The sequence below is a fragment of the Podarcis pityusensis genome (genome assembly GCF_964106645.2).
Source record: "Podarcis pityusensis genome assembly, chromosome: 1".
In the NCBI taxonomy this organism is placed as follows: domain Eukaryota; kingdom Metazoa; phylum Chordata; class Lepidosauria; order Squamata; family Lacertidae; genus Podarcis; species Podarcis pityusensis.
In genome coordinates, this window is record NC_138028.1 from 126,669,539 (window position 1) to 126,685,245 (window position 15,707).

A 15,707-nucleotide genomic window follows, 5' to 3' on the forward strand; every position below is an offset into this window, starting at 1 on the left:
AGAATTGATGCTTTTGAATTATGGTGCTGGAGGAGACTCTTGAGAGTCCCATGGACTGCAAGAAGATCAAACCTATCCATTCTGAAGGAAATCAGCCCTAAGTGCTCCCTGGAAGGACAGATCCTGAAGCTGAGGCTCCAATACTTTGGCCACCTCATGAGAAGAGAAGACTCCCTGGAAAAGACCCCGATGTTGGGAAAGATGGAGGGCACAAGGAGAAGGGGACGACAGAGGACAAGATGGTTGGACAGTGTTCTTGAATCTACTAACATGAGTTTGACCAAACTGCGGGAGGCAGTGGAAGACAGGAGTGCCTGGTGTGCTCTGGTCCATGGAGTCACGAAGAGTCGGACACGACTAAACAACAAAAAAAATGCTTAGTCATGCAGGGGTTATTTTTAGTTCCTGGTCTTCATGTCAAATTGAGATTTTAAAAATCTCATGTTGCTCCATCAGTTTATCATTCTGTACCAGGCATGTTGGAGCAGTGGAAATAAGCACAATGAATAGGCATTTGTGGGCTGAAACAGGCCACTTAATTTTGGTTTTACAGCAGATAAGCAGGGTTGGCATGGCAGGAGGGCAAAGATCTGGTCTGCATTCCATCAGCCCTTGCTGCTGGGATGTTTCTTGCTGCCAGTCGGCTGGGAAGCACCCATGGGAGATGTACAGCATTAAACGCCACCATGGCAAACAGGAGTGGAAGGGATTGAGGAAGCTACCAGAGTCTACCCAGAGGCCCAAATAAATGAGCTTACCTGAAGACCCTTAAGCTTTTTTGTGGGCAGCGAGGACCTACCTCTTAAGTCGTCATATAGCCACTTGAAGGCCGCTAGCAGGTCCTGGCAGCCCCTGGATTCACCAGCTCCCGCAAACAAACAAAAAATGTCCAGGCAGTGGGTGACCTGTTGGGTGTCCCACTGCCCTCTCAAGGAACGTGCTGAAGGTTTCAAAGGCTGCACATACAACAGATGGGTGGGTTACAGCATTAAAAACCATATTTAAAACAATTCAAAATGTCCCATATGTTTGTTGATGAACCAACTGCCCTCAAATATAAAGCCAGTTCTTCTGTTGTACCCGAGGAGCCAAAATGCTGTCTCGATATTGCATTTTGCCATTATTGCACCTTGCCTACAACACCTCACTTGCTAGTGGAAGGCTCCTTGGAGTCAGGATAACTACTATTTTTTTTTTATTAAGGATTTTCTTGTTTTACAGAAGTAAGTGTAATGCCTCGTATTTTTTTCCATGTAACATTTTTACAAATCCATTTCATTTGTTGAGGCATTAGGGGGAGAAGAAAAAAAAAAAGAAAGGAAAAAGAAAGGGGGAGTGGGGGGAGGGAAGATGGATGGGGGTGGGGTCGGGTGGCGATGTTTCTATTATGCTTAATGTATGTAGAGTTTGGTGTCAGCGTTACTTGTGTTCCTTTGGTGGTGAGAGAGGTTGGGGTTGGCCTAGGGTGTGATTGGCTGTGGTGATCTTTGTTTTCGTGTGTGAGTGAGGTGGGTGGGTGTTTTGGATCAGGTTAGCCATATTGATTTGTATGCTGTTGGTGGATTATTGTCATTGTCTTGTTGGGCTGTGTATGTGATAAAGGGGAGCCATAGTGGGGTGTCAGGATAACTACTAGAGTCACTGGGTACACCGGATGAGGATTCTTGTAGGCGGAGCACCTTTCCTATGTATCGCTGGGGACCCAGGACCTCCTGTGCACAGCTGCCTCAACTTCTCACGTAGCTGGGTCAGAAACAAATTAAAGGCATGCATTCAATAGCACAACTGGAGCTGGTGAGGGGCACCTGGTCTTATACTGCATTCCATTAATTTTGTCCATAGAATACAAGCGGAGCTGCGAGCCATTTCACATGGAAAGGGGCAAAATTATTTGAGAAGAGGAGTTTCTCAGCTAGGTTTAAAGGCTTACTCTTGGAAATTCTGTTCAAGATTAAACGGGGGGGGGGGGTATTTTAAGGATCTATGTTTTGTGGTTAATTTCGTTTTACATCCTATTACTACAGCAGCAGCAACTAAGATCAAACAGCAACACATTGCCCAGTTTATTGTTTATAACAATAGCTGCTCAATACACAGGTAGAGTTAATGTGGCCATGTGGTCTGAAATACCAGAAGGGGAGCAATGACCTCCCCTCCTTGTCCTCCCTCTAGAATACCCCTGAATTGGAATAATTAAGATCTAAACTATTCCATGACCCGACACCTTCAAAATAGTTCTATCCAGGATTCTGTTTCTTGATGATAAGGTGTTATATGAAACCCCCCTAACTTGCTTTTATTTTGCTGTCTCTTATTATTTTCTAAAAAATAAATCTGCATTACCAATAGTAGATAAAGAATACTTTATTTAGATGAAACTTTTGTTACAAAGCCATTGGCTTCTTAAAAATGGTACAAGCTACAGGAACCAATATTGTTACTGTATATCATACATTCATGGCAGAATCCAGTCCAGTGTGGGCCTAGCAGCCCTGCACAAATAGTTCATAGAGACATGCTTTCTCCATTGTGTGTATAGAGGTTGTGCAAAAGGCATTAGGTTGAATGGAAAGTCCATACATAGGCCTACAACGCTGCTTCCTTGCCTCATGCTTGTTTGGGATTTGTGTAAATCAAGGCTCTACTGAGCCTAACAGAATCCTTCAGTGTGACTGGATTATACCCATAGTTGAAACAAAAAATGATTAGAGAACAAATCTGTAAAACTTTGAAGTACTATAAAATTATTGATAAAACATCTTTCTGTACATTTATCTTAACTTACTTAAGGTTGCAGGAACTATAGTAAATGCATAAGGAGCCATGTTGGTACCCTGTTAATTTAGCTAGAATTGTATGACAATGCAAAAACACTCTACTTATGATCAGCATTTTTATGAACTACTCCTTATTACCATGGCAAAAGTAAACTCTTATATTCCTTTGAAAATATGTTAAAGAATACCCCACGATACATCCTGCTTTCAAGTGCCATTTTACAGCTATGTTTTGTTATCACACCAAAAGCTCTGATCGACACTGTCCAATAATGAAGCCCAAAACAAAATAATACTCTTCTGCTATACTTTGTAGCATTGTTCAAAATCAGAGCTCCACAGTAATATGGAATTACCGTGTATTAAAAAAATCTAGTGTCTTAGTATATTTGTATACGTATCTCTTCAAATATCTTGCTTGTGACATTTACATTTCTTAAAAAGCTGGTGCAGTATGAGCGTCTCAAAACTACCATTTTACCCTAACATTTACACTAACACATATTACAATAAACTTACATTGTAAAACTATACTAAAATACAGGTAGAAAGTCTGTATGCAAAGCCATGTGTTCTGTTACTTTTGTCTATCTTATTAGTAGAATGCAGTTTGTTGAGTAGTTTATTTTGTTACATGGATTATAGAGTATGTTAAAAAGCATAAAGAAATAGCAAAGTGATATGTCAAATGACAATGTGATGATTAAAGTGAATTTTCCCCAGTTCGCTAGCACAAATAACAATTTGGTGTTCACATTTTTCGAACATTTCAAAACAGTCATAGGAAAAGTCCTGTTTTAATTAACATTATGGTAGTTCTTCACTTATTTCTTAAAATACGTTTGGAGTTATGATCATAAACATTACTTAAATAATTCATTCAATCTCTAAATCTATGGCAAATATGATTCTCTCATGTATCCCAAATAAAAGTTTTAAAATCAGGATTGTAACACAGAGTGGTGTTGTTAATGTTTGCTTGCTAACCCTCAATATATAAATGAGGTGAATTAATAAGTACACTAGACTCAGGAGTTATTTTTTTCTATGGAGAAACATAATACTGGGGAAGGAATAGATTAGATTCAACTAGCCTTCAAGATAATATGGTTGACCAGGTATTAGCCCAAATTCTATAATGTAATGTTGCATTAAAAAAAAAAATCCATGCATTTCAAAAGGATTGATAACAGCCCTCAGATACAAAGGGTAGAAGACAGCTTTCTTACTTCTGTTATAACCCCTTAGAATTAGGTATGAGGGAGGGACCTGTTTATGCATTAGACATTTCTTTATATTACTATACTTGTGTGTATTGAGTTACTCTTCGTCAAACAGGGATAAAAAAAATCTAATCCTGATGTTTATATTGCTCTCTTAAATGAATTAACTAAAATGGAAAGTCTTGGGTATTATTTAACCTGATATAAATATCAATAACTCCGTAACGCAAGCAGTAAGAACAAAGGATTTCAAGTATAAATGACATTGTTTTCTAAATTGCAGTTCTAAATGCCAGACATTCTTTGGACATCTCAATTTTGAAATATTTTCAGAATATTATGTTTTTTTTAGTCTAATACACGAAGTAAAAATGGGAACCCAAGCAAAAGATTCAAAACTGATCCTGATTGCTTGGATGAAATTAGCTATATACAATGGTTTCATGATATACTTAGAAATAATGCCATAGTAACAGAACACATGGCCTTTTCTTGGCTACTTTTATATTGTTTACAAGGATATATACAACTGAGCAAATCCTTTCACAGTTATAAAGCAGTTTCAATAGATGTGAACACATTTATACAGATATATTTTAAAACCTCTGCAAATATAAAAACAGTAACATTAAACAGATAACCCCCAACCATTCAAGTTCTTTATACTTGACATAAAAACTACTTAAATCTGATAGTTGCTGGGTTATCACAAACATTTTTACAAAAGGTATAAATTATTTTTGCATATGATCTTTTTACGTTCTATAAAGGTGCAAACCTATTTAAAGACTCAAGAGTGAACATGTTACTAGAAAAATAAATTTTTAGTAAAAGTCTGAATTTATCCTAACTCCAACCACGTGTAATGGTAGGTACACTGTGGGAAAAGCAGGTAATATGGTTGTATTTAAATGTTTGTTTATTTCCTGTTCGCTGTTAAGACAGTATCAGTAGTTCTTAAAAGATTTATTTAAATGCTACCTTGCTGACGTTGTATTACTGACTCTATGAAATCCTTACCTGACTTTTTTTTAAAAATAAAACAATTGGACTTCACCTTTGATAAAAAGGCTTCAATTCTAATTGAATACAGCAGGCATATTTATTATGCCAGAATAAGTATAAATTGAAAGACTACAGCAAAAAGCTTGTAAAACAAAAGCAGGGAATAAACAATTCTAATCCTTGTAGTGAAGAGGATAATTGTATTCCTCCTCAGGACATGATACAGGCAGTGATTCATTTTGATCCTGCACAGGGAGAAGACAAAGGCTTAATGAAAGTTTTCAAATACTGTAATAGATTATGTTATTAATGCAAAGCTTGTATTTTTGCACATCCAAAATAGTATCAAAAATGTGTGTAGTATTTTATATCCTTCAGAACAGTATCAGTCACAAAAATCAGAAAAAAATATGTGGACATAAGCAGATGGAACTACTTTTAATTTTTATAAACTAAAAAAAAGATTGATTTTATTTCAGTTGCAATATGTAAAACAGTATTTGCACCAAATTATTTAAAAAAACCCCAAAATATGCTTAAATACAAATGTTAAATAAAATATTCGGATTCCAGCATAGCATGTGTTTTCCATCAAGCAAAAACGTTTTTTAATATTGTACTTAGTCATTCTTGTAACCTATCAGATGAAAATGAATTTTAAGTTTGGTTTGCAGCACAAATACGCTAGTTTTAAATGGCATAATAAACAGCACATGTATAGCCTGCATATTTCTCAATTACAAGTCTGTCACCATATAAGAATACCAATTGATAAAGGTAACCATGATTTTATCCTGCAATTTATGTTTACAAGTGCAAGGTCTTTAAACACCTTACAAAAAGCAAGGACATTTTGACTTAGCAGTATTCAATATACATTAGGAGCTACAAAATTACACACCTTCATATTAGCTATAAAGTATAACTATGGTGCTATTTAACAGTGTCTGTAGAGGAAGGAGCAGTGAGCACTGTGTCATCTGATCTGTAATCTTTTCTAGGATGAAAGTGAGGACTTCGTGCGTAACGAGGCTTTAAACTCATAGAAGAAGGATGAGAAAAATTTCTTCTTACAGAATGTATCCTGGCTTCCTATAAAGAGGAAAAAACTACATTTCAAAATAGCAGTTTATTACAATACATTTTAAGTAGGTATATGACAATTCTGCTAAATATATAAACAAAGTCTGCAAAGGAAGGAATTAATTTACAACACAAAATGACCACATGTGAACTAAACTGGGATCTTTGGATAAAGAGTGGTACACAAATCTATTTCATTAAAACAGTAACAGCAACAACAAGACTATATAAAACTATTTCCCACCCGACTTAAAAAAGCACTAAAAGAAACTCTGGCACGTTAGTTTCCCCATGGAATTGTTGAAGATTATGGAGTTATACCATAATAAAGCAAATTTGCTCTTGATTGTTTTCAATTTCCTGAGGGAAAATAATTTCAAAGAATTTTCTGATTGATCAGCAAACCCATCAGTCCTAGGTGATCACTCTGGTTAAATGTGAATTACCAAGTGTCAGTTATGCAAAATTTTCTATTTATCCACAAATAATTAGTACATGTATGCAAATTCCTACACTTGCTTTTCAGCATGTTACGTACTACATCGTTCTTCTCGATTAGTCTTGTGCCAAGAACAGTCTCCTATAAATCAGGTTCATGAACAGCAGCTTCTGAAAGAGATTGAAATCACCTCTTTCTCTCTCTCTTTTTACAACCATGAAATTCCTAGGCTCTCAGGTAGCTTCAGTAATGACGTACTTGCGGGACGCCAGCTCTCTATTCAGTCAAGGTAGTCCCAGTACTATCTGGGTTAATTCACGTATTCCAGAGGAAACTAGTCCTATTTTAGCCACACTGGAACTAATCAGACTTAAGGTAGTAACGTCTAACTTAATTCCCACTGTTTTTAATGGCATTAAAGCATGACTAATTTCTGATTTCCTGTTCTTTGGGCAGCCAGACTCAGCCATGGTCACTCATGTTCATTGCTCCTAGAAAGGATTATTGCAATGTGTGTGCATTGTGTAGAAAGACAACGCTCCTAAAATCCCAACCATTGCTAAATCTTATGAGACACTTTATTAAATCAGTTGCATTGTCTGTCGCTTATTTTTATATTTGTTGTTAGCCACTTTGGACAACTCTTCTTGGGGGGGGGGGGGATGGTACTTATCTGGAAGTAATCACAGAGGTCACAAGAAAGATTCATCAGCCTGGAACTATCTGAACAAGGCTGAGGTTTCAAAGGAATGTGTCTTGTTCTAATCTAAGGGAAAGAGATTACCCAAGTCTTTTAGAATTGCCCATAACTGGGTGGGAAAAAATACAGGTTGATGAACAATACCCAGGTTGATGAACTGGTACTGAAAATACTGTAGCATACCTATCACTCCTAGAAGTACTGCATCAGCATCTCCAAACCCTGAGAATAAATTAACTCCACCTTGTTAGTTATTAGACAGAAACAGTATGATCAATTGCTATCTGAATATTCGTTAGTGTTTACTTTGTTCACTTTACATTCCTAAGTGAGCATGTGAAGCTTATCCTGTTTATTTCAAGGTTTCCCCATTTGTTTTAGACCTAGAGGCCCAACTGGGAGGCTGGAGATTCCTCACCCCAACTGAGCTATATATACTGTGATTCATGTTGAAAACTGGGGAGGGGCGGATTTTCTAAATCCATCTTGTAATCTACTCCAAGGTAAGTCACAGAAAACTGTTGTTTGAGCAAATAACTGCAGATAAAACAAGAGACAGAAGCCAACATGTCTGAGCCTATAGCATCGAGAAGGCCAAAGGTTCCCTGGTTTAGATTAAGGCATAAACTCCAGTCTGTCTCTCTTACATTATGCAGCTGCCTATTTCCAGTTCCAGGTGTCTCTGTGAACATGGAAGGCAAGTAAGCACTCGTGACATACTAGGGCTAGCAGTGGGGTGTCAAGATTTAGGGACATGGTATCCAGCTCCATGAAAACAGCCCGCTGGACCCCCATTCTTACTGAAATGCCCAGATGTAGCAACTCCATTCTATAATATTGGAGATTCTTCATTGGAGAAGTTTGCTTTTGGTAGCCATCTCTTTGGTGGGTCCAAACACAATGCTGAATTTATTTGAAGCCAAATAATTATAATCTGTCAGGATACAACCAGGGATGGATTTCTGGCGAATTTGGGTGGCAATGGTATGTGAGCTGTAGGACATTTAGAAGATATTGGTGGGCATGTTCATTAGCTTTATAACAAATTTAAGTTGAAATAATAGGTCCTGGTTAGTTGCATATTTGTTGTTTTAAAAGGCACATCCCTAGATAACAAATGTTAGGCTTAATCTTATTTAAAAGAAATTACTGGCTTGTGATGCTATGCATTCAGGAGTCAAGGCACTCCATTCTTTAAAATGGCTGAAAACACATGAACATGCAGTCCAGATTGGATACCATATACCTGAGTTCCCCAGGTGGGCATAAAAGGGAAGGCGCTAAAGCTCTCAACATATTGAATACTGGATATCAGATAGTAGGGTTCTAGCTTAGTCATCTTTCAGACATGCAGTTTTCATGGTGTAGAGAATTTCTGTCCTCTCAGTTCCTTGACAGATTGTCACCTGGGCTGCTTCCACACTTTGCATTTACTGTGGAACTGCCACATTTTCTCCACTCACTTTTCCAGGGAATATGCACAATGTTAAAACTAAAACACCTGCCTCTCATTCAGAGCTCAGAAAATCTGACTTTGAAAACTCAATGGGTGTGCCATTTTCTCAGCTGTGGGTGGCCTATTGCACAGCTAGTCTAGCAAGTTGTGTCCTATGTAGACTGCTTTCTAGCCATTTCCTTCTCTATGTTTTTTCCTCATCTCTAGAAATCAGCTCAGTACCAAGGGCTGATGCACGATGTTGCTTTGAGTATGCCTCTTCAGCTGTGATTAATACTGAGTTGGGCACATCATGCCTCCCCAATTTTCAGAGGTCTACAGGATTCCCAAATGAAAATATATGAGGGAACACAACTACCCAATAGCTTGCTTTATTAATGAATTCTAAATAGTGGAAAGGAAAAAGAATCTACTTAGCAGCCACAAAACAAAATTTCCTGTTGCCACAGCAGCAGCAGCAAAACACAAAAATCTAAGCAGGAAGATACGTTCCTGCATTGCAGGGGGTTGGACTAGATGACCCTCAGGGTCCCTTCCAAGTCTATGATTCTATGCACACCCTGTAAACCATCTGCTACAGCACTGGTCAGCCAAGCTTCAGAACTTTTCCATACTCAGAGCTGTACATGTAGACAGCTATACTAATAAAAACATGCAAGTTTCTCAAGTATGGTAGATGCATGATTCTGCTTTGGAAGACATACGCCACAGGAGGAGGAAAACAGAAACATAATCACAGATCCAATTGCATGTCTGGCTAGGATTCTTACTCCTTGTTCTAGTATCAGAAGGCTATGTAGCCCATTAAGGTCAAGGGAGAGGAAAAGAACCCAAGCTCTAAATGCAGCTAACTACAGCTAAAATTCTTTAAGCCTGAAATAAAGGAAAAAAGAACTACAGTACAATGGTGTCTTGCATGATTTCAACCTTATGTGGTTGAAAGCTGGCTGGTTGAAATACCGCAAATTAACTGCACGCAAAATGAAGAGCTCAAAACCTTGTTCTGCCCTGGCTTTTCCTGGCATGGAAAGAGCTTTTAAGCTCTCGGGCTTGCTAGCAGGGCTTTCGGAGGCTCTTGTGAGAACTTGGACGGCCCTGCAAATTGCTTAAAGGTAAAGATGGCCATGAGGGGGGTTGGGGTTGGGGTTGAAGTGCCATCCCCAGAACATAACCTCTGTGCATGATGCAATTGTACTGTACAGTACAATAGCGTAAGTAAGCAGAGCAGTGTGTAGAATTATTTCAGGAAGTTTAAAAAAAGACTGCATTGAAATTGTTAGCCCTCTTTCTGCCTATAATGAGTCTAGCCCAAAGCAAGTATGTGTATCGCTAATTAACTTAATTTGAACTGATTTTGAAGGACAAGTTCCTTTACACTTTGCTAAGAGTATATACTGCAACATAAATAGGGAAGTGAAAAAAATAAGACATCGTGATATAACTTTTACAAAATGATTTTACAAATCTAACTAAAACAACAAAGGAAGAGCAACTCTTTCTTCTGCAGTAGACTAATGTCTTTTAATAGTTTCTGCCAGGCTTAACTACACACCAAATATTCACCCAAATCAATAGCAGGCAGTGGGGAGTATAGGCACCCTCTGCCCTTATTGGTAAGACACCACAAAGTTACAGCAGAGGCAGCTGCTGATGGCCACAAGGACACTCGCTCCCACTCGCAGCTGAGTATTGCTTTCATCCCACCTCACCGGCTGCTACTGCTAATGTCACTATTCACACAATTAGCAACAATGTCAGGTAATTAATTTTTTGAAAAATAAAAGAAAATATAGAAAAGGAAAATAGAATTTGTAATTCATTGAAACATTTCTATGATTATTATTTTTCATAGCTTGTTATTGATTAGCTCCTACTGAATTTTGTTGGTGATGTCATTTAGTACTGTAGCACCCTCTACTGGAAATATTTTTGTGACTATGGCATATACTAAGTATCTACTCAAACATCTAATGTTTCAAAGAATTTCAAGTGTAAAGTCAGAAAAAGAACAACATAAAGTGGCAAAGGATTTTCATTTTTTGTTAATTATTTAATCTATTTTACTTCACCTTTCCAAAAGCTCAATGTGATTTACAATAAAAAAATTAAAACTAAGTATGCCTATACTTTTGCAAGGGAAAGGGTATTTTATGCCTTTCTCACACTATCACCTCCCAATCCAACTTGAATTGTGTCCCCATCAGCTAAAACACGCCCCCAAAGAAAAAGAAGGTTATAGACCTTACTTTAACAGACTCAGGCTGCATCACAGGGGCTGACATGGCTATGGCACCTTGAGCATAAACTTGGTGATATGCTTGAACTCCATGATCAGAATATGGCTGGTAAACAAATGAATATTGAAAAACATATTTACAAACAAATATATTTACAAAACAAGTATATATTAAAAATAGCGTAAACAGGGAAAAAGTGCACAGAAAGCAATTTTCATTCCATCATTTCAGAACTGCTTTTTAATGTTATGTTAGTTATCCAAGAACCCAACTGACCTTGGGCTAATTGTTTACCTGCAAATTTCCAGGTTGGTTTTTTTTGTCAGAATAGATGTAAAGGTACAGACCTGATTCTGACTTCTGCTTGTTGTAGGTTAGATGTTAGGGCTATTACAGACACCCTTTTACCTGATTTGGGGCCAAGAAGGTTCAAAATGACTGGAAGAGATCCACAGTATATTTAAATAATTAGTGGAAGCATGTAATAATGCAGAACTGGCAGTGCTAAATGTATATAATGTATGATGCAAGGGGGAAATCTTATTCTTTGGTTTGCAAGTTATAAAGTTGTCAATATATCTATAGAATTTTGGCCCATCTACTGCACAATGGGCTGGGAAGAAATTTGATTGCTATTGCATTAAAAACGAATCAATCCAATTTGCACTTTCCGAAACAATATAAGAACCAAAACCCAGCCACCGTAAGAAAGTCACACCTATCCACATTTTGCGATGCAGTTCTCTCAACGTTTATAAAAAAATGCATATATTAGGGAAAAGTGTGCATAAAATTATATATTAGTGAAAACAACAGATTAAAATGCATTATATTAGAAAAAATTGCTTGCGAAATGTGTATATTAGTCAAACATGTATACAATATGTGTTTATTAGGAGAAATTAAATGCTGAAGAATTTTCATGAGGATTTTCTCAAATTGCTGCAGAAGCGTGGAGAACTGAAATGAAGATTAGAAAAATGAGAAAATGAGAACTGAAATTGACAGATCCTTCCATCCCTACTGTACAGTGCCCCCCCCGCCCCCAATTTAGCTTGCTCTCAGGTACTTATTGAGCCAACATATCTTGACTAAAGATTGCCTATGCCCCTTCTATGCCTACTGGCACTCAAGGCTCTTTGCAGATTATGTGTCTCCTATTTTAACTCTACAGAAAGTAGATGAGAAATGAATGATTAAGTTATTTATTTTTAACCCTCCGGAGTCAGCAGGGTTACTGGGGAGTCCAGCAGCTGTTTGAAATATTTGTTAAACTTAGCAAACCTGAAGCACTTCATATTCCATGTATGCCTTAACAATTATGGGGTCAGCTATATTTATACTCTCTTTTCTATTTTTTATTTTAAAAAATATGTTTAACTTGCTAAGATATCAGGGTTCCTATTTATCTCTATTCATACTGTTGAGAGTTTAGGGGCAGGAGTTAGGCTGTATGCCTGAGTCCCTTCTAATTCCTGGCTCCAAAAAGGGTTGGAATGAAATGGAATATTCCATTGTTGAGTTAGCCAGCCAAGGGCCATAATGGCCCTAAGTATGGTTTGTTAATATAAGAAAGGAAGTTGCTCTGTGTCAGAGGATAAATGGGTAGATCCCCCTTCACCTGGCTGGGTGCCCCCCCCCCCCGGCTAGCAATTGGAAGGACAAAAACCAGAGTTAGGGGGGTGAGCTGGGAGCCAGAAGCAGACAGAAGCCTGAGTGAGAGCCATGTCTGATTTCTGCTTGAATCCAAGGCTGTGGCTATTGGGGGAATAATACGTTCTGCAATGTTGGTGCTGTGAGCCCCTCTATTGTATGCTCAGGTTGTATATATGTGCAAATAAACCATATATCATAAAGACACCACAGTTTCCACCGTCCCTAATCCCGAGGAAACCAAACCCCGAGTAAGCACCTGGAACCCTAGAATCCCACACTGGTTGGAGATTGGAGTGGCATGCAACAATATGAATGGGACAATGAAACTACCAAACACCTAAGTTAACTGGGATCTTCTCGACTTCTCAAATCATGGTCAGGAAAACCTTCCACTTGATTCTACATGAAGGTCTTCCACTGATGGAAGCCTCCATGCCTGCTTGAATGCCGCTATTGTGTGTGCATGCATGCATACACTTATATAAATTTAGCTATACTAATATGTGTGGGTTTGACCATTCTGTGCTGGTTTGCTGTTCAGTATGAGTTAAATTTTATGTCCTGCTAGATGTCAAATTGCAGTCAAGACATCCTGATTACTTTAAAAATTTGAAAGTGGGACATTTGTACATTTCTCTCTAAGTGACATTTTTAAAACCAAGTTTCAAGACTAAGGGCTTCACCTCATAAATGAGACCATTATAATAGAGTACACATAACTGCACATGAAATGTAAAGCTGGGTTGTGAAAGTAATAATTAATTAATAATAATAATACATTTTACTGTTATTATTATTATTTTGATCCTTCAAATGCTTCTATGAGCATTGGTGGTGAAAGGGATTTCTAATGTCAGCCAGGAATATACTGCCTATGTTTGCAGAACCCAAACTGAATTTAATAGCATATAATAAAAAAGCTAGTTTACTGGGTTCTGTCACACAGTAGCAAGACTAAGATTGCTTCCAGACGGATTGTGGATGACATGTTTTTTACAGCATCCACATGATGTCATTGCCATCAAAATGCCAACACATACTTTTTACATCTAAACTAGATTTCAACACAAAAACCCAGAAGTAAAAATAACCCATTATCCATCCATGGTTACTGCTCATCTGGATTTTTAGGGTGGGCAGTTTGTCATGTGTGTGATGATGTTTCAGTGGGTGGCTCTATCAGTGCACCCCTATTTCTACTGGCTCCTCACATGAGCGTAAGTTAGCTATTTTGTTTCTAGCAGCCAAAACAATGGACTCAGCTAGAAAAAGCGTTTTATATGCATTATAACACTGTGACACCAGATGGTGCTGTGAAGTTCCATTTTTGCCAACGCAATTTCTCACAGTCGTACCTCGGAAGTCAAACACCTTGCGAGTCGAACTCGCTCCCGAACGCCGCAAACCCAGTTTGCGAACGCTCTTTGGAACCCAAATGTCCCACACAGGTTCCGCGGCTTCCGATTGGCTGCAGGAGCTTCCTGTAGCCAATTGGAAGCCACGCCTTGGTTTCTGAATATTTTGGAAGCCGAACTTCCAGAATGGATTCCATTTGACTTCCAATGTATGACTGTACAAAGTTTGCGATGTGTTTAATTGAAGCGCTTCCTGGCTGTGTCTAGATCCAACCAATGTAAATGTGTCTACTTCCACTAACCCACTTCAGAGGAACTCTTCTTTCAAGGTTTCCACATAGTACATGTGAAGGATTATGCTGGAGTACATTGCAATATATGCATCAGACTTTTTTAAAAGATTAATACAGCAATTTAATGTAGACCTTGTGAGACTGGTGCTTTTGTACATAATATTGTAAGCACATGTATGTATGGAGTACCCAAGGTGAATGTTAAGTAAATTAGAGGAATTAAACGTTATGGAGAGTGGGAGAGAATGAGTGGTGACTGGGTGGGAGTGTTGTTGGGAGTGCCTGGTAGATGGTGTGTGAATTGGTGATGAATGTGTAGCAGGGTTAGCTGATTAGTAAAGAACCAGTATTATTGTAGCCATTGTTGTACGTATAATAAAGTAACAAATAAGATAAAGAAAGATAAATAAATAAATTGTATTATACCACATGCCTATTATTTGGTAACACTAGGGGTGTGTTCAGATAAACATTATCTGATGTTGGCAGCAGGAATAAAGGGGGATTATTGAAATACCTATCAAAAACTCAACTCATAGCTGCACAACATTTGCTCTTACACCACTTCTCAGATAATTATTTTTTAAGGTGGATGGACACAGATACAGAAATATCTGCTCACATGCCCAGAATGGGAAAAGGTAGGGGAGAACAAGGGAGGAATGACTGAGGGGAGAGACAGAAAAAACCCAACCCAGATACAATCTGACAAGCTCCACCCACTGGCATGGAGGACAAGCAGAAGTGCCTTTACTGTATAACCTTGTGATATAAGGTCCCTGTCTGGAAGCACCCTACAAAATTGATATGAGATCAGGACTATGCAATACCGAACCGATAAAAGACCAGAGCTATACTGATAGAAGTGGGCTTTATTTCCAAACTGTTCCCTCAAAATTCTGTAAGATAAAATAAAGGGATCACTACATTCAGTGAGACTACTGAAGGGGTAAGTGTCACTGTAGTATACTCAATTAATTAGTACTGCTAATTACTTTCTCTCATATGTGAATGGAGAATACTCAGTCTATGAATGGCCCCCTAGCACACAGCCCTCATTGAAAGGTACCCCGCAGATTTCTAAAATGTTTGATTATAGCAAATTCTTTCTTCATACATTGCAATCTTATCAAATTATCTACAAATAATTAAATAGGTAGAGCAGATGCAGCCTACAAATACTTTTTCTGAGTATAAGTACCTCTGGAACTGCAGCTTCCATTAGGGAAAGAGGAGGAGCGACACATCCACCATCCTGCGCAATCTCCAGGGGCTGGTAAGTAATTTCAGAAGGATGTAGATAAAAGAATGAGGTGGGAGAGGCAGGAGACTAAAAAAGAGAAAACATTGTTTTGCATATGACACTCTCAACTGTTAGAAGAATTCAAGCTAAAGAAGAAGAAAAATTGTAATATATGATTTCAATGCAAATATGATAACTATTATTTAAGTGGAATGCTCTCCCCCTGGACGTACTCTTAGC

The 15,707-nt window shown here is 38.0% G+C and overlaps 1 protein-coding gene across 6 annotated transcripts in view; it reads right to left on the reverse strand.

Moving 5' to 3' along the window:
• Positions 1-2,349: 2,349 nt before the first annotated feature.
• Positions 2,350-15,707, reverse strand: part of BOLL (boule homolog, RNA binding protein) — a 36,737-nt gene continuing 23,379 nt past the window's right edge. For 3 of the 6 annotated variants that reach the window (XM_081018764.1, XM_081018762.1, XM_081018763.1), the window contains exons 9-11: positions 15,426-15,554; positions 10,930-11,025; positions 2,350-6,097 (exon numbers count right to left, since the gene is read on the reverse strand). In XM_081018764.1, coding sequence (XP_080874890.1) covers positions 5,939-6,097; positions 10,930-11,025; positions 15,426-15,554 — 384 coding nt within the window. In that variant the 3' untranslated portion in view covers positions 2,350-5,938. Of the gene's footprint in view, positions 6,098-7,410; positions 7,450-10,929; positions 11,026-11,229; positions 11,881-15,425; positions 15,555-15,707 lie in introns of those variants that run through there. The other 3 variants (XM_081018760.1, XM_081018765.1, XM_081018761.1) reach the window with 3 other exon arrangements.